This window comes from Arachis hypogaea, chromosome 7 (genome assembly GCF_003086295.3).
Source record: "Arachis hypogaea cultivar Tifrunner chromosome 7, arahy.Tifrunner.gnm2.J5K5, whole genome shotgun sequence".
In the NCBI taxonomy this organism is placed as follows: domain Eukaryota; kingdom Viridiplantae; phylum Streptophyta; class Magnoliopsida; order Fabales; family Fabaceae; genus Arachis; species Arachis hypogaea.
Genome location: NC_092042.1, coordinates 5,452,455 through 5,479,885, shown reverse-complemented (window position 1 = coordinate 5,479,885; position 27,431 = coordinate 5,452,455). Strand labels below are relative to the sequence as shown.

General features: G+C 25.5%; 3 protein-coding genes across 3 annotated transcripts; 1 reads left to right on the top strand and 2 right to left on the bottom strand.

The window, feature by feature from the left end:
* Nucleotides 1–1,851: 1,851 nt before the first annotated feature.
* Nucleotides 1,852–5,324, bottom strand: LOC112702169 (ETHYLENE INSENSITIVE 3-like 1 protein). Its single transcript, XM_025753093.3, has 2 exons — nucleotides 5,015–5,324; nucleotides 1,852–4,239 (listed from the first exon to the last, which is right to left on the bottom strand). The coding sequence occupies exon 2, from the start codon at nucleotides 4,091–4,093 to the stop codon at nucleotides 2,225–2,227; it is 1,869 nt and encodes a 622-aa protein (XP_025608878.1). The 5' UTR covers nucleotides 4,094–4,239; nucleotides 5,015–5,324; the 3' UTR covers nucleotides 1,852–2,224.
* Nucleotides 5,325–12,733: 7,409 nt separating this feature from the next.
* On the top strand, nucleotides 12,734–15,372 carry LOC112701030 (AP-1 complex subunit sigma-1). Its single transcript, XM_025751833.3, has 7 exons — nucleotides 12,734–12,742; nucleotides 12,840–12,926; nucleotides 13,185–13,276; nucleotides 13,384–13,492; nucleotides 14,328–14,363; nucleotides 14,761–14,847; nucleotides 15,301–15,372. The coding sequence occupies exons 1-7, from the start codon at nucleotides 12,734–12,736 to the stop codon at nucleotides 15,370–15,372; spliced, it is 492 nt and encodes a 163-aa protein (XP_025607618.1).
* A 3,641-nt stretch (nucleotides 15,373–19,013) lies between these two features.
* Nucleotides 19,014–24,789, bottom strand: LOC112702168 (L-ascorbate oxidase). Its single transcript, XM_025753092.3, has 5 exons — nucleotides 24,414–24,789; nucleotides 23,685–23,777; nucleotides 23,382–23,594; nucleotides 21,194–21,397; nucleotides 19,014–20,111 (listed from the first exon to the last, which is right to left on the bottom strand). The coding sequence occupies exons 1-5, from the start codon at nucleotides 24,717–24,719 to the stop codon at nucleotides 19,131–19,133; spliced, it is 1,797 nt and encodes a 598-aa protein (XP_025608877.1). The 5' UTR covers nucleotides 24,720–24,789; the 3' UTR covers nucleotides 19,014–19,130.
* Between the last annotated feature and the right edge of the window lie 2,642 nt (nucleotides 24,790–27,431).

Here is a 27,431-nt window from a genome sequence, read left to right as displayed (position 1 = left end):
TAATTAACTATATTATATGTATATAAAAAAATTAACTATTAATAAATTAATTATTTATATAAATACATATAACAATATAAAATATATATTAAAAATAAATAAAATAATATATATTTATTCATAAATATATAATAATTTATTTAATAACTGATATTTTATGTATACATAATATTTTTTAAAATTTATATATGTCCCATTCTCCTAGTAAAATATTTTTTAATGTGACGTTACATTTTTCAACTTGTTGAAGGCCTAGCTACTTACTTGGCTTACATAACGAATAATTAAATTTAATATTTTTCTTAATGTAAAAATATATAGTTGGATATATGTATAAATTTTATTTGTATTAGTAAGTAGTATATATAAATAAAAGAATAAACCAGTACTAAAAAAATAGCTGCAATGGATTTATTTATTTATTGACTAAATTAGTTAGTCAAATTTGTACTAATAGAGTTCTAAAAAAAGAGGAATATTAAAAAAAAACTTTATTTTGACTAATTACAAAAATAGTCACAGAAGATTTGATGACTTTTCCACTATGCGAATTTGCACACGTGATGAATTACATAACACTACAACCTTTTTCAAATAATTTCGTTACTTCACTAAATTTGATGACACCTGTGTCATTCTACATCAATAATTCAACAATACCCTCCAAATATCAAACCAAATACAAGTATTTTTCACAATCATAACATCATTGAACAAGAAAATTGGTAAAATAAAAAATTAAAAATTAATCAATAACTCTGTTCAGCCGCCATAAGGGGTCCATACTCCAAAGAGATGTGGACCCCACTTTTTCAATGTATAATCAAAGTGCCACTTTCTTTTTCAATCAACACTTGGAGAAAGTTTTACCAAGGTGTGTATATTATTTTCTTAATTGAAAATATAGAATTTGAATCATAGGAATGAAAAAAAAAATCTCTTTAAATTTTATGGATATTAGAAATCTAAAATTTAAATTATAAGAATAAAAAATTCTTACTTGTGAAATCTAGATAGACCAAAACAATAAATATGATGACATCTTTGTTGGAAATTTAGATTTCATTCATAAATATTAGGTTTTAATTTTAATTTAAATCGTAGAAAATAATATATAAATATTTGTGAGTTATATATCATAAATAATAATTTAAAATTAAAAATATTTTTTTAATATTTAATATTAATTTAATTAAAATTTTATATTATTTTTAATTATTTAATCAACATAATTATATTAATAATAAAATTCTATTGATTTTTTATCAAAATAATACCGCACTTCTAAGATGATACTAATTTTATTTTGTAAATTAATTTTAATATAAAATAAATTTTAAATTAATTTATTTTTTAAAAATATCAAACAATATTCTAAAACACTCCATTAAAAATATTGCCATTTCATATCAATTTTATACAAATATCTTAGAATATCTCAGTTTCACCCTTCAATTAGTTAGATTTTTGGTAAAATAATGAATCCAACAAATAAAGAAAAAGACAGGGGCAAAATTGTAAAAAAAGCAGCCTTGGGGTTTTGACCATTGACTTAAAAAAGACAAAGACAACGTGGCCTTGAAAACAAAGACCCCACAACCCACACACTCATTCATGGCATACAAGTTGATCACGGAATTGAAATGGCAATTTAGCTTTGCATCTGCCAAACAACTTGATAATGGGGTCCATTCACATGCACAACAAGATAAGCATAGAAAATATATTTATATTATAAAGTCTGCAATAATATTAATAATAAGGCCAAACCTTTGCATCTATCCACAACCAAATTTTACCTTCCTCCCATAAAAGGGGCCACATATTTATATTTTATAATATCTTAGGAGAGAATTAAAATTAAAATCTTATTTATGTCACAATATTACACATAATAATATATATAGTAAGGTGAAAACACAAGAGGGGCTACATTATATATATATAGTGACATTAACATCCATGATTGATTTATTAACACATAAACCAGAAGAGGACCTGCCATAGAACATAAAATATCTCTAAAGAAGACCTAATAATAAGAGGATTACATGTGAATATAAAAATATGCAAAGTAATTTAAAAACTAACTTTGATAGTTAAGGGAAGTTCACATGATCAAAGGGGTGTGTGTGCCAAACCCTTCTTTTCTTTTCTTTTCTTTTTCTTTTCTTTTTTTTAAGGACACAACAAAAAGTTCCCATGAAACTTGTGTTCTTTTTCTTCACTGGTACCATATTGAAACATCTGGTTGTTTGTGAAGTGAATCCATTCCCATTCCTCCTTGTAGATCCTCCTTGAAATCAAATGATCCTAGATCACAAGGGGATCCAAACATAAAATTAAAGTTGCTGTTGTTGTTATTGGGGGGGTTGGTGGCGGCAGCGACGGCGGTGGCCGCGGCTGTGGTGGTGGTCTCAAAGGGTGTGTTCATGGCTTTGAACCTGTCAAATTGATTATTATCATCCCTTGCAAAGAAGTTCCCTTCCATCACCATTCCTTGATTGGGAAAGAAACTTTCCTGTTGTTGATTGATGCATTGTTGAGGAATGTTTTGATTTTGATTCTCAGCTACAAAGTTATTGGAGCTTGTGTTCTTGTTTCCTACAACATTTGCATCATAGATTGACATGAGGTCACTGATCATTTTCTGGCCGTCCTCCGGGACGCCGAGTCCGGTTAAGTCGAATGTTGGAGGAACCAAACTAGCAGGCTGAGCTGTGGTGTTTGGTTGAACAAAGGACTGTGGGAATATAACAGGCTTAACCTCATTGACATGGAAATTCGGACCGGCGAAATCAGCAGCAGAGTTGTTTCTATATGGACAGTTGAGTTGGTGGTTGTCCCTCGAAGACCGGTCTTGGAAGCCGAGCCGGCCTTCGCTGTAAGGGCACTGAGGGTGCTCACATGTGTAGATTTTCTGATCCACCATCAAGTTAAAGTCACTCTTCCTCTTCCGAATGAAGTCCAAGTTTGTTACAACCTCTCCCTTGATTGGAAGAGAAGGTTTCTGAACCTGCAGCCTTCCCCTCATGCCGAGATTAGACGGATGAAGATTCTCCGGTTTCCGGTCTTCCACGTCGAAGTTAGGCTCATTCTCGGCTCCATCGACATCATACTCGGTGCAATCATTGATGACCAAAGATCCACTTCCCCCACCAGAAGACAAAGGTGGGCAATAATCAGGATAAAGCTCGCGAGCCAAGGCCTCCTCTTGATTGATGATGGCGAGCCAGGTGGCGCTCTCCTTCGCTGTCATTTTATCTTGAAGGCATTTGGACTGCCTCACGAGCTTGCGAATCTTGGCGATATCAGGAGACATGTGCTTGATAACTGCAGTTAGGACACCCACCTTCCATGCCTTCTTAAGATCATGAGGCTTCTTGTAAGGAGGAGGACCTTGATCTTTAGGCAAACCAATTTGAGGCCACCACTCTTCATTACCGGTCGGCCACCAAGGCGGAGGAACACCCTTCTCTAGAGGGAACCTCCTCTGAGGAGGATCACAGTGCTGCATAAGTGCAGACAAGAGAGACCCCAAGGTTGTGTCTTGTAACTCTTGCAAGGTGTGTGGAGTTGGACCAATAGCATTGCATCCATCATTCTTCCCAGGGATAGCATTATCAGCTTGATACTTGGCTATTGCAGCCGGACCGTTTCGATCAAACCGGACCTTATCCTTCCACCACTCGCGAAGATTGTCGGACGCCCCAGTAACCGGCTTCCCCTTCTCGGGTATAATCCCATAGACGAATCCCTGAGCCTTGCAAACCTCCATCATCTTCAGCATATACTTGAGTATCCCATCCTGAGCTCTTGACATCTTTTTCCTCCTAGCTTGTTCTTGGGATTGCCTTTGCTTCGCCGCATCGATGCCTTCTTTAGCCTTGCTTTGCTCTTTCAATCTCTTGAGACGCATTTTGTCCCTCCACATCCTTCTCTCAAGCTCATCCACATCGATCTCTTCGTCGCTATAATCATCCTCCACCACTGCATCAGGCTCAGTCTGTCTGGCAGTCATATCCGATTCGCCGAGGGGACCGCATAAAACATCCAAATCTCCACAAAACCCCATGTCATCAAACATCATCATCTTGTCAATACCTTCAAAGATGGCCTAAATTTCCACCTATGAGCTTTTGTGACGAAAAATCCGTCCCAAATTTTACCCCTCCTTCAGAACTATACAAAAATTCAGGTCAACAGATTCTCAAGAACTTTAGATAGATGCCTTCACACCTGTCAAGAGGACAAGGAAGAACAGAACAATCAATTTAGTACAAAGAACAAAATAAAGTTTCAACATGAAGTGAATACATCAAGAGCATATCAAATTAAGAGATTTTACTTCTCATCCAGCAAAATTTGATAAAGATTATATACTTATATAGGTCATAAAAAGTAGAAAAAAATGGATTAAATTTAAAACAAAACTAGAAAAAAAAATCATAGAAAAATAACATAGGTTTCATATGATAACTTCAATCCATGAAAACACTAACTAGATCAGGACCTGTCCAGATTGAATAGATCTAAATAAACAACAAATTAAATACTAAAAACTCATGCAGCATAAACACATAACATGGTTCCAATGATAATTCAATCAAACTATTTTTTTCAGGACAAATAAAATAGAAGATTCCATATTCAATCCACCGTCAAAACAATAGCAAGTCCATGCAGAAATACAAGATCTAAAAAACAACCCAGAAGACCATACATAACATCAAAAGCTAAGATTTAAGAGCACATGAAAAAAGATTAAAAAGTTAAAAAAACTTAACAACTGAAAGCCATGAAAAGATTAAAACTTCACAGATCAACAGGGTAGTGAAACCACATATCAAAACAAACAAGAAGAAGAAACACCCAAATTGAAACCCCCACAAAAAAGGAACAAAATAAAAATAAAAAAAAAACAGAACCCCACAAATTAAGTTGACCAAGCAGCTTAAGAAATGAACTGAAGAGTGAAAAAAGTTGATTTTTTTAATCACGTGGGGAAGCTTACCAGAAGATCCAGAACTGGGTCTTGATGAGTGGTCAGCAAAGAGGTCAATATTGATAGAAGAAGAAGAATGAATAGAAGGAGGAGAAGAAGGAGGAGGAAGAAGAGAAGGTTATTTGAGAGAGATTGAAGAGCACATAAGAAAGAGAAAGTGAAGAGAGAGAAAGGGAAGGTGGGAAGAAAGAGAGAGAGAGAGAGAAAAGAGACAGGGTGTTTAGAGCATTATTATCTTCTTTGTTATAATAATATTTTTAAGTATTTATATTATATTATTTTATATTTATTTGCCTTGCTTAAGAAGAGGAAGAGTGTTGGTGAATGTGAAAGTGGTGGGTCTTTATATAATTACATTACTCATTGGTGGGATGGTTAAAATTATGTTCATAAAAAAACAAAATTTTCAAATGTAAAACCATCCCATATTCCAGGGCAGAGTAAAATATCCCATATTTGAGGGGTGGAGTAATTCAATTAAGAGATTATTTACAATTTAATTTTGAGGTAAATAATAAAATCATCTTATATGTATATTTAATTATGTAATATTATATTAATAAAAATAATATAATGATTGAATAGATATAATTAAACAAGTGAGTAAAATATTTTATATAATTAGTATATTAAAATTAAAATAATATATTTATGAAAAAATTCTTGTAAAAAAGTTTAGAAAATAATAAAATTAAAAAATTAATTAGTGTTAAATTTATAAATTTATAGGTAACTATATTTTTATTTTTTATTTTATCAATTTTTTTACTTTAAAAACTTTAAGTATTTAGAATTATATATTTTATAAGATTATAAGTATTATTTTATTAAAACTTTAATAATAAGTCACTCTAAATTAATTTTTAAAAATTTTTTAGTCAGTTGTTTTAGTTTTTAATAAATTTTAGTTACCAAATAAATTTTTAAATTTTTATTTTATTAGACAGATTAATTTTCATATCATATTATTCGTCTAAAAAATTTTAAGTTATTAGTGTGTTCTGCACATGTTATACAGGTACAAATATTTGATCCATATATTTAATGTTTGGATAAAATCAAAGCTTTAACTAATGTGTATTTTATAAAGATATTTATTAAAATAATAAAATCAAAATCATTTTTAGGGTAATATTTTTAGATTTTTTATATATTCGATATATATAAAAGACTTGAAACATTTTTTTAATATGAAATTTTCTTTTTTGTATTTTAATAATTGCACTCACATACTAATTAAAAAATCATACACAATTAATAGATTAAGCTTAGATTAATTCTAGATTGTTCGTAAAATAATTTTCGAAAATATTTGATACAAATGAATGAGGGTCAAAAAAATACTTTCGTTTTGAAATAAAAAATTATGTATATAATAAAAAATATTATGTATCTACTAAAAATAATTATTAAATTAATTATTATATATTATTTCATTTATTTTAAATATATTTTAATATATATTTATACAAATAACTAATTTAATGACTAATATAAAAAAATTAATCTTTAAAATAATTATTTATATATACAAAATATATATTAAAAATATTTTATATATAAATATTTTGTTTTATATATTTTATATTATAATATGTAGTTTATATTTAATTTAGTGAATAATTTTTAATATATTCATAATATAATTATATTTATACATATTTACATTATAGTTAATTTAATGACTTATTTTTTATATGTCCAAATAGGTACAATTGCCAAAGGTGAGATACTGAGGAAACCAGGTATTTTTGTTTCCAAAAAGAAAGGAAGTAAAAAAGAACATGTGTAAATAAACTCAATTGAGAAATAATGGCTAGAGTTGTGGAGTGGAGGGTAGGTAAATCCCATCCACTTCTGAATTCAATCTTAAAAGGATAAGTTATGAGTATTCTATTCATCAGTACCATTCTTTAATAACAGTTACGTAACTCTCCTTAGATTTCTTTGTTTTTTTGTGTTCATATTCGGTCACATTAATGGTCATAGAAGCCATGAAGATCAAGTAACTCTTTTCATATTATTTATTTATGAATTTATCTATCTTGTATTCTAAGAGTATATATTAAATTTATAAATTAATTTTTTTATTAAAATTATAAAAATTTTAAGTTTTTATATATTTGTTTTATATTTATTAAATAAAAATATTTAAAATTTTTTATTGATAATAAATTTATCATGTGTTTTTAAAGTATATTAGCTAAATTCTATTTATTTTTTACACTTCGATTAATATTTGCTTTAAGATTAGAAGAATGACAGGCTATCAGACTTTATTTTTTTTTCATCCGTTAGTTATTAATATTTAAAAATATAAGATAAAATATATTGTTAAAATATTAAACTAAAAAAATTAAATTAATAACTAAATGATAATAAAAAAACAATATATTCTAATAGTTGTTTAATATTTCTCTGAAAGATATATATTAATTTTTTTCCTCTTAAATATCTCCCAACTCAGATTAGTTCAAAACTAAATTGTCGCGGATTAAAACTCTATTTAAAATTGTCGTTAGCCAATGAATAAATTAAAAATTTTAACATTTATTTAATAAAATAAATGAAGTGATTATTTGACTAATTCAAATTATTTAAACTGCATATTAAATTTGTTGTTTTAATAAATAAATTTTCAATTATTTTAATACTTAATAATATTGAATTGAGATTTTTCTAAATAAAAAGATTTATAAAATAATAGATTAATCAAAATTTATAACTGTAAATCCTAACGTACATCATTTTCACTATCTCAGTTTAAAATTGATTAACCATTCACCTTACCGTTTTACTAATTCTTTCGCTTCAAAAGAGTTTCATCTGATGATGTTAATATGTTTTTTTTATTTTTTCGATGTTATTAATACATGTTTTTATAAAGCACAAGTTAACTAAAATCTTAATTTAATTATTTAATTATTATTTCTATGAAAGTGTGTAATGTGTGAGAGTGGGGACCGTGTTTGGCTTCGTCGGTTTGCAGATAATTGATAAGGGCACCTGACCAATTATGAAGTTCACACACCCAAACAAAATGAAACGCACACAAACACACATAACATAAAGTGGGTTACTCAGTGGAACACACTGTGTGTGGGGATAACTATTTAAAAAAAAAAAAACTATAATAATAAATTAATAGATAATAATGCAACCCATCCATTCCCCTTTACTTCCACTAGATGGTTTTGCTTTGGACAATTTTCAAGACATTCAAAAATTATTGATTTATTTAAAATTTTCTCAGGTATTTACTTTTTATTTTAGGACTGCTGAGTATGATCATTAATTTTTATGTTAGTTATAAATATAGTTTAATGAATGATTCTCTAAATTAGATGCTAAAAACATGAAATTTAAGTTCATTTCTATGTCTCTATAAAAAATAATATATAAAATATACATTTATTTTTTACTTATTTACGATATTCAAATTCGATAGATTAAAGATTAATTCGTCACAGATGAATTTTATTTAAAAATTTATTATTAGTCAATAAATTACTGTGTGCATAAGACAGAATTTGAACTTCCAATATTTTTTTAAACAAATAAATAAACTAGCCACTCGACCAACCTAAATTGATTAAAAAATATACATATATTATTGCACTATTTCATCATTTTTATCGAAAACAGAAACTGAAATGTTTATGAGTATATAAACAAAATTCCCAACACAAAAGCTAATTTAAAAATAATTTTAAAAAATTGAAACCTTCAATCCTGTGGATAAAGTTCACATAAAATTTAGCCCATTTTTGTCAAGCTAATTTTCATTGGTTGAATTTCCATCCTTTATTGTTCTTATCATTACACCGAACTTTTATCTGTCTTCTAATGCCAAAATTAGTATAATGGGAGTTACTTTATTTATATTATTTTTATTTTGTTAGATATTTCTCTAGGCATAAGCCAAAATATACAAAATAAAAATCAAAGATGCTAAATTGACCTAAGAGGGAGTCAATCCGAACTAAACTAATAACTTTCTTTAGTAATTGGTTCGAATAATAGTTTTGGAATGAAACCAGATCAATTGATAGATTCGACTATATATTAATTAAATTAAAAATAAAAATTTAAAATATATATGCCTTTTAATATGTTTGAATTTTAATGTGTTTAGTATTTAATATGTTTAGATTTTAATGTGTTTAGTTTTTAATGTATTTAATGTTTAATATGTCTAGATTATTTCTATTAATGTTACATGTTTATTGTACTTATAGAATTTTTAAGATAAAAATTCTATTTTTTTAATTTTTTTTATGAATTTATGTTTTATTGGATACCCAATTATTCGAACCGAACCAATTTATTTTTAATCGGTTTGGTTTGATTCGTATACATAAAAAAATACAAATTCAAATCAAACTGAACCAATTACAATTCAATTGATTCGATTCTAATTTCACCTTAACTCCAAACTAATCCACCCGTATTCACCCCTAATTAATCTTTAAAAAAGAAGAGCAACAAATAGATAAATATTATGCTTAGTAATTTTGTTGCTTCTTGCCACTAGGGGTGGAAAAAGGCCAAGCAGTTTGTTAGGGCTTGTAACCTGACCTGTGTTTAGCCTTACCTGTTATAAAATAGGCACAAACTCAGATTTTTATAAAAGTCTTATTATATTAATAGGTCAGACCCAAGCTCACTAATTAGTCTTATTAGCCTATCAGACCTGCCTGAACCTGTTAATACATAATTACATATATAAATAATTTTTTTATTATTAATAAAATTATGAGATATTTTGAATTTATTATATTTAATTATAAATAGTTTTATATATTTTAAATACTTTAAAAATTAAATTTTTTTATAAATATTAAATATGAATATGTAATTTTATTGCAAACTGCAAGTCAGACTTAGACTAATTGACTACATGACAAGTCAAGTCTATTAAAAATAAAGTCTGATATGACCTAACCTGTTTCCACCCCTACTTACCACTAATTATTTGGAGTCCATAGCCATTATGCAAGGATATAGAGTAATAATAACTAAGTTGAGTGAACCAATTTAAATAAGCGTTAAAAGTTTGAATTTTGCTTTATATATATAAAAAATAGAGTAAAGTATCGTTTTTGTTCCTAACGTTTTGGGTAAATTCTATTTGTGTCTCTAACGTTTAAATCGTTCTATTTGTGTCCCTAACGTTTGTAAAAGTGATTCAATGTTATCCTGCCGTCAATTACACATCATGAACGCTTTAGTTTGAGTTTTAAAAATCTCTTCTTAAAGTTAGAATACAAATGTCTATGATAGAATTAATAATCCACTCCGAAAAATAGTTCATCAAAAGTTGAAACTAATTCCTATAACATTTACATAATTCACTTTTCTAGAAACATAATTGAATCTAAACACAAATAGTGTATATAATATTAAAATCAAACACATCCAAGTAAGACCTAATTGAAAATGAATACATCTAAGTAAGGATAATTGAAAAATATAATCTGATTTGTTAGTATAATTGATAGTAGGATAATATTGAATCACTTTTATAAACGTTATGAATATAAATAGGACGATTTAAACGTTAGGAATACAAATAGGACTTATCCTAAACGATGGGGACAAAAACAATGCTTTAATCAAAAAAATATTAACATAGAAAAAGAATATGGAGTAACAATAACCAATTTCAATTGAATTTGTCTGTATTTGTTAAAAAATAAATAATTATTTTGATATTTAAAATATTTTGATTTGATAAATAAATTTTTTTGTTTATTTTTGACAAAATAAATTTTTAAATATATACTAAATTTGATAAAAAAAAGTCTAATTCTTAATTTATTATTCTGAATAATTAGGTTATTTTACCAAACCAAGTAGATATTTGGAGTTTATTTTATCAAAAATAAATGCCAGAATCTATTTTGCAAAATCAAAATCTTTTGAAGGTTAAAATAACTATTTATTTATGTGAAAAAAATAGTAATAGAAAAGACAATATAGCGTAACAATAAATATATAAAATAATTTCTACAAATTTTTTTTATTTCTTTATATTTCATCAGTGACATAAAAATAACAAGAAGAAATTAAAAATCTTATACTAACTTTGTTTCTATTTCAAGAATATGTATATCAGTTGAAAAAATTATTTAATGTTCTGTACTAAATATTTTATATTTTATTATATAAATTTCAAAAAAAATTATTTAAGGAAATAAATAACAAATACTGTTCATAATAAAAAATTATTAAGTATTATGATTTGAAATAAATATTTTGCCTTTTATGAAATAATATTTTGATATCTTTCCTTAACAAATTTCCCGAGAATATTCATCCACCATTCAAATTGAACTTGTTTGATGCATCATATATATATAATTGAAATCATCATCATATAATAATAAGCAACATTGTATAATTGTGGTTCCATGGCAAGTGTTGTCTTTTTATTTTAATAACATCTCTAACATTACACTTATATATAGAAATATCATGATCTTGAAAATTATAACAAGTTTTTGCTTTCCATTCAATTATTGATGTAGGGTACAGTTAAGAAATTTAATGCACTAATTAAAAGATTAAAATATTTTATTATTTTGATTAATATAAATATAATATATATATATATGATAATTTATTCACAATATTTAATATTTTGTAGGACAAATAACGTATATAAATTGTTTGGAAGGCACAATATTTTTATTACATATTAGACCTCTTTTATTTATATAAATGATTAAAGGTATGATAGTGGATTTTATGTTTTATACATAAATAAACTGTTATGCCTGTGGTGTATTTTCTATTTAGTATATTAAATTGCTCAATAAGTGCTGCTATAGGACAGTGGGATTTAGATTTTAGACCCATATTTAAATTCATATACTCTACAAAAATTTATCTAGAAATTAGTTTTTCAAAAAATTACTAGAGTGTAACGATTTAGTAGGAGAGCGAAAATTATAAAATCTATTCTCTTTAAAAATAATAATACAATTTTTTTTTGGTGACAAATAATAATAATACAATTTATACTTGCAAAGTGGGGATATATATATATATATAATTAAAAAATAAATTTTAAAAATTATAAGTAAGAGACAAATTAGAGTGGAAATAATAGCAATGAAGTAAGATCTATATAAAATAAAAAAAAAAAGACAAAATAAACGATTAGATAACACGAAAATCTGCCACATTGTTGTCTTAATCATCCTGCCACAATCTATTAATTAAGACATGGACAAGGGAGATTTTTCCCTCCATATAATTTATGAGTAATATTAGGTAGATAAAAAAAAACAGTCAGAATTTGTTTTATTTAGCATTTATTAATTATTGTAATAATTAATAAATACTAAATAAAACAAGTTATAACTGTTTTTGGCTGATTTTCTTTGGTTACCAAATATTTCCATATATATATATATATATATATATATATATATATATGTGTGTGTGTGTCATTTACCCTGATTTTCGTTATATTATTTAGTTAATTGTTACTTTAATTTAAATGATAAATTACGGTGGCTACTTAAAAAGAAAAAAAGAAGTTAGAACAGTCACACAAATGGTTGTGTTTGTTGTGTTTGTGCGAAATTCAATGAAACTGAAGTTTTTGTTTGACCATTGAAATTAACCAAAACTCCAAAAGTTTCAGTTCTCATAGATCTGAAAAAACAACACCACTATCCCTTTCACCATAACTAAAACCAAATCAAACAATTAAACGTCATGGTACATGTTTTTCAATTTTTATTATATTTTTAAATTAATCTTAATATCCATTTCTCATAACAAGGGTTTGATTTCTTTTATTTTTTGTAATTTTTTTTTTCAGATTCACTTTGTGCTTCTCATAAGTAGACAAGGAAAAGTAAGGCTTACAAAATGGTATTCTCCATACTCTCAAAAAGAAAGATCCAAGGTATTTGTCTACTTAATTGCATACAAAATTTTACATTTTAATTCATTATTAGAATATATTATATATTTTATAGAAGAGGGTCACATTTTTTTGTTTGTTTATTCAAGTTATTTGATCTTGAACTGTATCATCATTTGGGAATTAGAGTTTAAATTGTGGTAAATTAAAATTGTGACATATAAGTTTACATTGAATATTAAAATTTCTCTTCTCAATTACAAATTTAAATTCTTGAAAGTGTTTTTTTTTTTTTTGAAGGTAATTCGAGAGTTAAGCAGTGAGATTCTCTCACGAGGTCCGAAACTGTGCAATTTCGTAGAATGGAGGGGATTTAAAGTTGTTTATAAAAGGTGTGACTGAGAATATTCAAATAACACTAAAATTTATTTCTAATTTTGAGATTTTTTTTGAAATATTGTTTCAGTTGATTTTGAATGTTGTTTAATTGGTTATTCAGATATGCTAGCCTTTATTTTTGCATATGCAATGATCAAGATGACAATGAATTGGAGACACTTTCCATTATTCATCACTATGTTGAGACATTGGATCGCTATTTTGGCAGTGTGAGTTTCAAAGTTATTTAATTCTCAACTTTCTTAACAAATTATACAAGTTTAATTATTCTGTTGATCTTTATAATTTTATCGAATTTTTAGTTAAATTTTTATATTTTTTTAATTAAATTCTTAAATTATTTTTAATTTTATAATTAAGTTTTTTTATATAAAATTGTTAAAATTAACATAATATTATATTTAATTAGATTTTTAATTACGAATATTAATAAAATTGTAAAAGAATTAAAAAAAAGAGGAATTTTTATTGTGTATTGTTATTGTATTATGGAAAAATAATACTATCTATTTATACTAATTACTAAACTGATTTTGAATTTTAAAATAAGTTAAAACAACTAGAATTTCTAAATAATTTTGTTAAAAAAAATAAACATAACATTTAGAAAAAGATAAGTATAAAAAATTTTGTTTCTAAAAGAAAAAGATGAGATAACAAATAAAAATAAAATAAGAATTTAATAACAAAAATGCTATTCGTATACTAAAATCAGTCACCAACGTATTGTGTATAAATACATGTGTGATTTAATTTATTTTCAATGTATATTTATATTCTTGCGTGTATTTTATGCTGGTGGCTGATTTTGGTAGCTGATTTGGTGTACACGTAGTATAATCCATTTAATAAATATTTTTAATTTGTGAAAAAATATTCAATTAACTCTAACAATTTTTACATTAAAAATGATCTAATTATAAAATTAAAAATAATATAAGAATTTAATTAAAAAAATATATAAAGACCTAATTACAAATGTGATAAAACTATATGAACCAAAAAAATAATGAGACTTTTTTTTTTCTTCTTCTTTTTTATCAGGTTTGTGAATTGGATTTGATCTTTAACTTCCATAAGGTAATTCATTGTTTCTCATAAACATTATTATCTCTAGTTTTCTTTACTAAACTAGAATGTGAAATATACATTTTCATATAATCATGTAAATGGTCAAATTACATTTAAGTATTTTATAGGTATTGTTTAATAAGTGTTTTAAGACCAAAAAAAAAAAGAAATAAGATAAAAATTATTAGACAAATAATTTTATTTTAAAATAAAGACATTTTGTTTATTTTTGTATGTGTCTTCTGGATGATATACCTTTATATCTTAGTATTTATGTATTTCTGTCATTGATTACTAAAGAAATTTCAAAGAAAACAAATCAAATAATCTATTGTGATCATATTGAACTAATTAAGCTTCAATCATTAATTAAAAGGCTAATCTGTGTAAGGTTGATCTTAAGCAGGCATATTTTATTTTGGATGAAATTTTGCTTGCTGGAGAGATGCAAGAAACTAGCAAGAGAACTACACTCAGACTCATAGCTGCACAGGTATTTATTTATTTATGGTTTAATTATTCTATTAGTCCCTAAAATTTTATCAAATTTTTAATTAAATTTTTATATATATATATATTTTTTAATTAGGTCTCTACACTGTTTTAATTTTATAATTAGATCTTTCGTAGTATAAAAAATATTAGAATTAACTGAATATTTTTTACAAAGTGAAGGTATTCATAATTAAAAACTTAACTAGATCTTTGACTGCATGTATTTTAAAAGAAATATTTTGTTAATTTTAAATACTTTTTTATATGAAAAGGACCTAATTATAAAATTAAAAGTAGTGTATGAATTCAATTAAAAAATATAAAAATTTAATTAAAAATTTAAAAAAATTATAAAGATTAATAGAATAATTAAACTTTTATTTATTTAATTATAATAATATGAATGGAAATACTGATAAAATACTGATCTTATAGTATATGATTTTTGCAGGAGGAATTATTGGAAGCTGCTAAAGAGGAGGCTAGTTCATTGAGTAGCATAATTGCTCAAGCCACCAAGTGAGAGAGAGATTCATAGTGAATTATATCATGTTACAATAATTAGCTTATATACTGCAAATAAAATTTCAATCAAGTGATACTTTTCTCTCTTATTGCCTTAAAGATTTTTTGACAAAGCCCTGTATCCTAGGTTAATTTCATGTACTCCAAATACTGAAATATGACTTATTGTTTATATCATTGAAGACATGTATCTCTTTTCAATTTTTTCTTTTGATTTTAATAATCTTATTCTAGCTTTATTGAACAGAAAATAGTCAGTTTTATATTAATTTTAGTATTAGATCTTCTAAAGTGTGTGTTATATTTTAGAGAATAAAATATAAATTTAGACGATTAATTAAAAAATATTTTAAATTATATTATCATCTTATGTGTATATCTGTATTTAATTAAGGGAGTCACTCAGATAAAGACGTCGAAAACTTTTTTTATAAAGATGTTTTTAATAATTAAAATTTAACACATATAATTGATTAAATCGTGTTATTTTTGTTAAAATTAGGCTAGACAAATTGATTTGACGGAAAAATGGTGAATTAAATCTTGAACTGGTCTAAATTAATATTATTTTTTATAGAAAATAACTACAATATCCTATTATAAAAAATGACTAAAATACTTCTATTATATATATTAATTTTGAAAATTCTAAATTTTAGTCTTTTATTTTTCTATCGTAGGGTTAGGATTTAGAATTTTTAAAATATATATATATATATATATATATATATATATATAATAATAAGAGTATTTTAATCATTCTCTATAATAAGGGTATTATAGTTATTAAAAAAAATAATAATATTAATTTAGACCAGTTCAAGATTTGATTCACTATTTTTTTGCTTAAATCAATTTGTCTAACCTAATTTTGACAAAAATAATATGATTTAATCGATTATATATGTTAAATTTTAATTACTGAAAAATATCTTTAAAAAAAGACGTTTTAAACGTCTTTATCTGAATAACTTCTTTTAATTAAATATGAAATTACTTATTTTCTCATTAATAATTTAGTTATTGTCTTTTACACTCTAAATAATAAATACAATCAAATTTTAATTTATTTTTTGTTTCCATAATATTCTCAACACGACAAATCAAAACTTAATTCACGGTAAATTTAAGCGGATACATCATCTTACTATTTGACAAGATGGTTCCAAATCCCAAATTTTATTATCCTCAAAATATAAATTTTCATTTTGGTCAACCCTCAAAAAGTCATTATCTAGGTTTTTGGACCTTAGTGGTCAACGGGCTCATTTGTCATGTGGGCCCATTATATCTTGCTATTCTATTGATAAATGAAGTGGTCCCATAATGGGCCCATTATGAGTAGTGGGGGGTTGTAAACCCATTAGGCCCATAAGCATTTAAAAAGCATAGGACACACACTCCATAAAATATTGAACTACTTTTTATGAACATTGCATGTAACTTGATGTCAAGTAAAAACAAATAGAATTCAACAAATTATGTGATGCACTTTTAAGGATATATTTGAACCATTCAAAACCTATGAAATAAAATAAACAATAAAGGTTACATACATACACAGACATTACCTTATGAAAAGACCTTAAAACTATGGATAAAGTAAAACCACAGATACATAAATGATAGCTACATTTGAAGATGAAGGGTAACGAATTGTCTAGAAACTGCTGAGACCTAAGATGGGTTACCTTAATTGTAGGGGCAATGGGATTATATATAAACAAATAAAATTGGACCCACCATGTGTGAAGGAGAAGAGGATTGGGGCAAGCAAGAAAAGATGAAAGGATACAAGTTCTTTTAGGACATTTTAGGTGCTAGATCTTTTTTTTTTTTTGAATGTTTTAGTGTTTTAGGTTTTAGATTGAGATGCACAACCAAAAAAAGAAATCTTAGTGAATATATATATTGATTTTTCACCACATCACTCAACCTGACAGGTCAATGATTAATCTGCTGTAGTATTAAATTCTATTTGAAAATTTATTGTTAATCAATAATTTTCTATATATATAAAATAAAATTTGAACTCCTAACACTTACTTAAATATTTTTATATACTTTATTTTCATGACAATTGGAATTTCATGTTGGGCTTAATATACAGTGGACTGATTATTGTATATGTGCACCGTTTTTTATTAATTATTTGATACGATGATTCCAAATTTAGTATATCATATTTAATATGTTAATTTCTTTGTTTTTGGTGACTGTATTTAGGAGGATTTCTTTGATGAAAAATAAAATTGGATAAAGAATGGAGATTGAAAACTAATCTTTTAAAGAAGTATGTATTCCACATGATATCTCTATTTCATAATTTTTTTTATTTAAAAAAAGTATAATTTTTATTCTTTACTCAATATCACTCTTTATCATTAGGAGTATATATGGATTGGATAAAATGGGATATGTCCTAATTTAGACTCAATTTTAAATATATATTGGGTCTCTTTTTTAGATCCTAACTTTGTCTTAAACTCAATGAAATATAAATATTTTCGAATCACAATTATATCGGGTCCAAATTGAGTGAAAACTAGATCTTTAAAACTTTAACAATAATTTATAAAAAAATTTATTTATGATGCACTTATTTATAAAGAAAAAACTTGTTATCGAAAAGTTGATATCCATATTTGAATTTGAATTTGTTCATAAATTCTAATTTGATGCTTCTTGGATTTATTTTTTAATTCAACAACAACTGTGATTAAATATAAAACAATAAACTTATAATTAATATAACATAATATTGGAATTAATTTAAAACATATATTTTTTTTAGTTCCCTTAAGATACACATCGGTCGTGTGAAGCCGAATTTATTTTAACCCAAACCTGATTTTAAATAATGACTGAATTTTGAGATTCTTATCCGATCATAAATCTGATAAAATTACACTAAATTTAACTCCTAAAATATTTAGGTTCAGACCGATCGAACCAGACCATATACACCCGTATTCACCATAGCATTGCTCAACATATTTTGTGATTTTGTCACAAAAATCCCAGGCGTACAAAATTGCAGGTATAAAACACAACATAGATTAGATTACTACCCTAGTACGAGGTAGTCCACCACCCTATTCCCAAAGTAGAAACACAAACAACAACTTTTTAACATTTTCTTATATATGCTTAATAAGAAGAGGTTGGTAAGAGTAACGAGATAACAATTAATTTGGTTATTGAGTTTTTTACATATTAATTAATTTTTATTTTTAACAATTTTATTGTTTTTTCGGTCATGCATGCTAATTTCATCACAAGTCCAAACTCCAAACTCTATAAATGTATACTATTTCTTTTTATTTTAATTCCAACTGGGCCTGACCCCATAATCTATATATACTGCTTCTACTATATTGCTGATAATTGGGCTAGGCCCATTATACTTTTTCTCATTTGAATTAAAAGCAAAGGCTTATAAAAATTACAAAAACTTTATTGCTAACAATTCTAATAATACGTACATTAATTCAACACCTATTAAAGATTAAATTAGTTTACGTCTTTAATTTTTAGAATAGTAATTCTAATAAAATTTGAACTTAGTGTGATCCTTAAAAGGTTGATTTCTTGATGAAGGTAAAACTATAATGTGAAATGATTCCAACCGAAATATCATAGAAATTGAAACATTAGTGCTAGTATATTGATATAGTATTTATATATTGTAACAATAAGATTAACAAGAAATTAATTAGGGCTAGGGCATATACAATTAGAGTGCCTAGGTTCAAACTAATTATTAGTTGTGTTGAAGGACATTATTATCTTCTTAGTAAGGCCACATGCTAGAGCTTGCTTAGGTATGCCCTTCACAAGTTGAACGCCCTCAGCAAAGATCACACCCATTCCCATATGCAAATGAGCTTCAATGTGGCAATGGAAGAACCAAACTCCGGGGTTATTTGCCCTAAACCTCAAAGCAGTCCACCCATAAGGGAAGACGGCCGCCGTGTTTTTTAGCGGCGGATTTTTTAGGTTAAACTTTTTCTCATCATAACCTTGTTTGAATTTTCCATCTCCATACCCTAATACCCAAAAATCATGTCCATGCAAGTGCCAAGGGTGAATATCACTGTTCTTTCCGGATAACACATTTGCATTTTGGAGTATCACATCAACAACTTGGTTCATATTAAACATATAAACCCTATTTCCAAAATTTGCATTAGGGTTTATCGGCGGGCTAAAAATATCATAACCATTAGAAAAATTCTCAGACGGGTGTCTACGATCGAACGCAGCATTTATCTTGAATTTAATGGAACCCAAGTAAGGAGTTTGTGGCAACACTAGGGAAATGTTGTTAATTGCCCATTTAGTGTAGCCATCAATTAGGTTTTGTGTGTTGAGAAGTAGAAGCCTATGATCATAGTGAGTTGGAGGCTTAGGGGAACCCATTAGGGCATGGATTTTGTTAGTGAAGGCCTTGCTACGGTTAAAATCATTCCATTGGGGTGTGATTGGTGGTGGAGAATTAGGGATAATAATATTAGAGGAAGAAATAGATGCTTTTTTGTAGTTTAGGATTGTTAGGGCTTGTGGGGTGTTAGGTTTTCTTCCTCTAACACCAATTGAGATCCAATAATTGTTGTTAGGGTTTTGATTTGTGGTTATGAGGATTGAATAGCTCTCTCCTGAGTATATGTCTATGTCATCAACTTCAAAGGGATCAACATAGTTCCCATCAGCTTCCACCACCACCATTTTGTGATTCTACAATAATTATGCACAAATTGAAGAAGAAATAATAATTAGGACAAATATATAATTAAGAAATGAGAAATTGAGTACATGTTCTATGATTTGGAGACTTGCTTTAAAAAGATTAAGTTAAATAAACATATGTTATCTCTAATACTATATTGACTTATATTACAAAGTTAAATTAAAAAGCTAATTTTTTTAGTCAATATTAATTAATTTTTTATTTAAAATTTTTTATCATAATTTTTAAACTTTAAATCTAAAATCTTAACTCAAACATTATATTAGAGTTAAAAAAAATAATTTTGCAATAAAACAATAACTAAAGTTAACTAACTAAAAATTAACTTTTATATTTATTCAATATTGTTATATTAAGTTATTTATTTATTTATACTCGACTAAAAATACATTAGGTTATGACCAATTCAACTTGCTCAAATCCAAAGCCTTTTCTAAACTAATTAACACTAATAATTTAATTATTAAAAAGCCCTACTTCCACTAATCACCAAAGAGTATTACTATATGGATCACTATACTAACAAATCCATATTTAATTCTACTTGAAAAAACATGTTTGATTTAACTTATTAGCACACCCAATTGAAGTTTTCTTTTTTTTTTAATTCATTAAAATGGGTATACATAAATATTGATCTATCATTTTCCTATGCCATAGCTTCTCTTCATTCTTTCTTGACCTTTTGTGCTTTATTATATATATGTACCTTTTTCAACTAGACCCTAATTATTCTTCCTTTAATTCATACTGCATCATATAAAGACTTAAAATTCGTGGTACTAGGTGGAATTCAGCATCATTCTTATATAAACTTATTAAAATCCACCATTATGCCTTTTCAATGAGACATACTTAAATTATTAATTAATTAAAAAAAATATTTTTGATATAGTGTGAAGTGTAAAAAAATTTTAAACGTGCATCTAATTACACTATATTTTAGATTAAACGCGTAAATAGTCATTTAAAAGAGTAGATATAATTAGACGGTTGTATTCAGTGCATCAATGTTAAACTCTTAACTAAATTGGAACTTATATAATAATCAATATAGTAACGAACTTACTGAAATGGCGAAATTGAGAGAAGATAAGGAAGTGGTGCTAGCAATTCTGATTCTGTAGGTCTTGTTTGGATGAACATGGAGAATCTGTGGAGCACACTCTTCATCACTTGTTCTAAATTTGCATTGGGGTAACGTCGCATTATTATTCATAGTATTAGCTGCCATGGAACAATTATATTGTCCTCTCCCATTAATCAACAAAGACTGAAACAATAATAGCGAAATAATGTTATTAGTTATTAGCATTAACTTATTAACAACAACATCAATAATAATAATAATAATAATAATAATAATAATAATAATAATAATAATAATAATAATAATAATAATAATTTTTTAAATTTAATTTTCATAGACTCAGAGAATAAAATTGTATGTTTAACATATACATCTAATTATATATTATTAGTTATTACATTATATCAAAAGCAATTAATTTTAAAATGCACAACTTAAAAAATATCTCATACCACTTTCGCGAGATAGTAGGTTTTAAATCTGCTTAGATATATAGGATAGTAGTTGCTAGCACATTTATATGGATTTTTAGCACATTAATAATATGAAAAATGGTTTAAGAATATTTGATCTGTAAATATTCGGATAAAGTATATTTTTTAGAGAAAATTCCACTCCCCTCCCCTGTGAGATGCTAAAATGACACTCCCCTCCCCTCTATTTTATAAATGTATATTTCCCTCCCTTCTAACTTTTAAAAAACTTCATTTTTAATCCATTTTAGACTTTTTGTGTTAACTAATGTTAACTTTATCCATTTTTAAAAAAAAAATTTAAAAAAAATATTCATTAGCAAAAATTTTATTTTTTATTATTAAATTTTGCTTAATAAAATATTCTTTAATAAATTATTTTTTTATTGATTAAATTGTATTTTTAAAAAATTTAATAATTATGTTATTTTTTTAAATACCCTTTAATATTTTTTTAATTATTAAATTATAATTTTACCAAAATTTTTGTTAACAATTTATTTATATTTTACTATTAATTTTTCGATATCTATATATTATTTTAACATTAAATAAAAAATTTTAGTAAGATTATTTTTCAATATCAATAAATATTAATTGTTATACATATTACCAGTGGTAAGATTTTTTTATTTAATATTAAAATAATATATATTAATATAAAAAATTAATAGTAAATATAAAAATAATTGTTAACAAAAATTTTAGTAAAATCATAATTTAATAATTAAAAAATTATTGAAAAATAGGTATCTTAGAAAAAAATAATTTAATTATTAATTTTTTTCAAAATATTTCGTTAAAAATACAATTTAATTAATAAAAGAATAATTTATTAAAGGATATTTTGGTAAGCAAAATTTAATGATAAAAAATAAAATTTTTGTTAATGGATATTTTTTTAAAAAATAATTTATTTTATTTTCATAAAAAATGGATAAAGTTAACATTATTAACACAAAAAATTTAAAATGGATTAAAGAGGAGATTTTTTAAAAGTTAAAAGGGAGGAAAATGTACATTTATAAAATAGAGGGGAGGGGAGTGACATTTTACTATTTTAGCATCTCGCAGGGGAGGGGAGTGACATTTTCTCTATTTTTTATTCTTAAAATTTGTTAAAAGTCTTAGAAATACTTTTTAAATTATTTTAATTTTGTTCCAAAAATTTTTTATTTATATCAATTATATTTCTAGTAGCTAAATTTTTAAGAAGTTTAGAATCAATTTAGTAATAATACTTAGTTTTAAGATTCTTGAAAAATTATTTAGTAGGAATATTTTTTAGGATAAAATTAAAACAATATAAAATTCAGAATATTTTTAAAATTTTTGACAAAAATTTCAAAGACAAAATATACTTTACTCTAAATATTCTTTAAATTGTACTATATATGACAAAGAACATTTATGCTTTTATTCTTCATGTTAGTATTCCTAACTACACCTTTAAGCAGATCTCGTGTTAGATTTTGATTTGCAATGCATTTGAATCCGTCCTTTCAAAATATTCCATTTTTTTTTATCTTTATTCCTATGTCACAATGCATGTCACATGTTGGAGTGTACTTTAAATTTCAAATTAATAATAATAATAATAATAATAAAAAGACAATTAACAACATATCATCTAGATATGTATTTGTTTGGTTAAATTTGTATAAATATAAGTATATTATAAAATATATATATACCTGGGGTTCTCCAATCCATTGAAATGGTTTGGAAGAGAGGGAAAGTTCTTGATGAAAAGAAGTATTGTGCCACCAATCACTAAGCAAAAGGTTGAATTCAGAATGATAATGAAATGGTTCTTTTTGTCCCAATGCCAAATCCACAATTAGAGAACCATATAACCCTGCTGATCTTTGCAATCCATAGTGTCCATGGTAGAAGTATGTACCAGCCTTCACCATATATTAATTAATCAATTAATATGCTTAATTATGTTATATAGCCAAATAATTAATTAAATAATAATGTATATAATTAATTACCTTATCAACAGTGAATCTATAATGGAAAGTTTCTCCTGGGTTTATTGCACACTGTGAAATTGAAGCAGTTCCATCTGCCCAAGGTGTTCCATACTGAAACACCAAGACAAAAAAATTATTTTAATTTGAAAATAATATATACCATTAATTAATTGGAACCAAGTACTCAATTACCATATTCTTCTTATTATATATGAAAAAATACTAGTTACATCTTTGAAAATAAAAAATAAAAAAAATCATGAATTTTTTACATAAATTCATTTAACAATTAAATTAAAAAAATCATATATATTATTCCAACAACTACTAGATTAAACTCTCAAATTTTGTGTTAGTTAATATATAACACTTGTTTTATAAATTGTAACCTTTGAGCTCATTCAATATATTTTTTCTATTCTAATTCTCAAACTCTTATTTTTCATCACTTCTAACTAGATTGACTTTGGTATTTATAGATATCATATATTTAGATATTCAAATAGTATCATATCTTATATAGTAAAAGAAAAAAATTCAAAAAAAAATTGATTGGTGCACAAAAAAATATCATATTTAATACAAAAATATTTAGCAACAAAAAAAATTAGTCAAAATTTAGTTTAAATGTTAATTAAGATCATTTCTGACTTTTTTTCTTCTTCTTAGTATTACTAAAGAAAAAAAAATTAGTGGAAGAAAATGTGAAAAGATGATAATGAAATGAAGATGTGAAAGGAATTGAACCTGTGAAATTCCATGCCAATGAATAGAAGTGGGTTCATTGGTAGAAATATTATTAAAGAGTGAAATATGAAGAGTGTCACCAACATGAGCTCTAATGGTTGGACCTGGAAAATGGCCATTGATTCCCATAACATAACTATTCTCAATGCAATCTGGCTTCTTCTTCATGTATCCCACTTCAAACTTATACTCTCTAAGTCTAACACTTCTACTTCCTCCTATTAATAATGATAATAATACTATCAAATAACCTAACCATATGGACCAACAAACCCTAATAGTTCTCATTGCACCTTTCAACCTCATTCTCAAAATTAAATAAGTATATAAGGGTGCAGTGGTTGTTTGTATATCTAGAAATATACATATGGTAAGCTAGCTAAGGAGGCCATGTATACATATATATATATAGAATAGAATTATGAGTGATGATGTTATACTAAGCTTATTAATTATTTATTGGTATTTTTCTCCAAATTAAAGTTTAATTATCCCAAATTACGATATGAAAGAAATTAAAGTCATATCATGCTTAGTGTGGTGTTAATGTTGTAAGTATGATGAGTGCATGATTATTAACTAAGAAATTATTTATTGGTATTTTTTTTTTTTTGCCGTTACACAACTCACACACTCACCCACTCACATTATATGATTATTAAACCTCATTCTAATTCTTAGCTAAGTTTAAACCTGATATAACTCTTTAAAAAACAGGCAAATCTATCATCTTCTTCAAGCCCCAGTTGCAATCTAAAATAATATTAAACTATATTACTCATTAATATTTAGTAGTCCTTATCTTGTCGAATTAAAAGATACTATAGACAACAACAAAAATTTACCCTTAGATTCAAAGGAAAAAAAAAACGTTGCTATCTACATAAAATTAAAAGGATACATATCTAAATATACCAGAAAAGAGTTTTTATTTAGAAATGATATTCTTTAATTTTAAATTTAGATAAAATATTTACGATTTTATGTATATTAAAAGGTGAAAATTCAGATACATTCAACTTCATGTGAAATTAATAACTAAAAGTCGTTAGATAAAAATCTAATCAAATCAGTTAAATAATTTAACGACTTTGAAATTGATTACACTTAAATTTTTTACCATATTAAAAAATTTCAAAGGTATGTATGATTATCTCACAGTAGAGGGATAAAAGCAAAATGAAAAACAAATACTTTATACATATTTCGCATGCAATAATGACGTCAGTAAAATATTTTTTAAACGTAAATATTTTATTTTTAATCTAAATTGAAAATCAAAGATTTTATTTAATTATAAAAAATAACAAAAAAAGGTTGTTACTCAAATTAAAAAATTTTGTTGAACTAATTTAGCTTTTTATAAAGATGAATTAGTTTATATATTTGGAATATGAAAATTAGATAACGACAGACTGTGGTGTAATTATAACTTATTGGGTTCATTTCTTTCTATGGATTTGTGTTTACATTAGAGCTAACGAGCAAAGTCACAAGATTTATTCTCCTTCAATATGAAAATTAGACAATGAGACATTTGAGGGGTTATAGTATATATTCTATGGTCCCCACTCCATTTTTGTCCATGCACTTCTATGGAGGACACACTCTAGATTATTGTTATTGGTGAATGTTATGATGTCTATCATATTGTACTTAAATTATTAAAAAGAGTAAATAAATAAATAATATTTAATAAATTTTATATAATTTATTTTTTATTTTTTATCTTAAAAATAAATTAAACAATTTAGACACCATAACAAAATTTATCATTATTATTATTATTATCATTATTATTATTATTATTATTATATAAAATAAATTAAACCTCTACAAAAGGGAAATTTTCTTTTACCTTATCAATGTCCTATACTTGTATAATGGACACTCTTTCAACATCCACAACAGACAATTGGGTTGCGTTTGTTTTCAAGAACAGTACAAGACAAGACACTGAGAATAGAATAGAATAGGACAAGATATTGATGGACACAAACACAAAATTTTGTATTCTTGTATCTTATTTGGTGATAAACTATAACAAATTATGAAAATCCAATTTATTCTCATTTTTTTCATTCAAAAAATATTTGAGATGAAAAATATAATAAGAAAAAATATAATTATGAAAAATTAACAAAAATAATGAAAGAAAAAATAAAAAATAAGTTACGTCCCTTGTTAGTGTCTCTGTGTCATTCCTGTCAGGATAGACACAAAATATACTAATTCAGTATCTCTGAACACATTGTCTCTGTCCATGTCTCCTCTGCCAAACACGATTTTGTATCTCTGTGTCCCTGTCTCAGTGTCCTGTCTCTGTAAACAAATACAGCCTTGTGTAAAGACGATGATTTTTATATTATGATAATAAATAATTTTGATTAAAATAAAATTTTAATTTTAATATATTAATAGTATAAATAACTTAACAATCATTTTAGATTACACAAAAATTAAATACTAAAATAAACTATTCGTATAAAATACATATTAAAGAAAAAAAATCTTAAACGTTTTCTGACAATTACCTCAAAAGATAATGAAGCTCTTGACAAAAAAAATATTTAACCCGGCTCCTGAACTTTGCTTTCATGGGACTAATTTGCCCATGTACCAAAAAAACTAATATTTTTTTTTCACAGGACTAATCAATCCCGAAAAACAAAGATTAGAGGTTGGGTTGGATTTTTTTTGTCAATGAATTCGTTATCTTTTCGAGATAATTGTCAGGGATCGGATGAGATATTCACTCTATATTAAAATATAAATTAAATAATATATATTTATAAACAAATATATGGTGACTGATTTTGATATATAAATAATAATTTTAAAATTTAAATATAGTGGATATAAAATTTGTTACTTTTGATTATGTGATAATACACGACTAATTAAATGTATTAAGATTAAATTTTAGAAATAATTTGTGTTTTTTGTGAGTATATATTTCATGCTTAAATAAATAATGTAAATTTATTATTGATCATGATGGGCCTCTTATTTAGTATT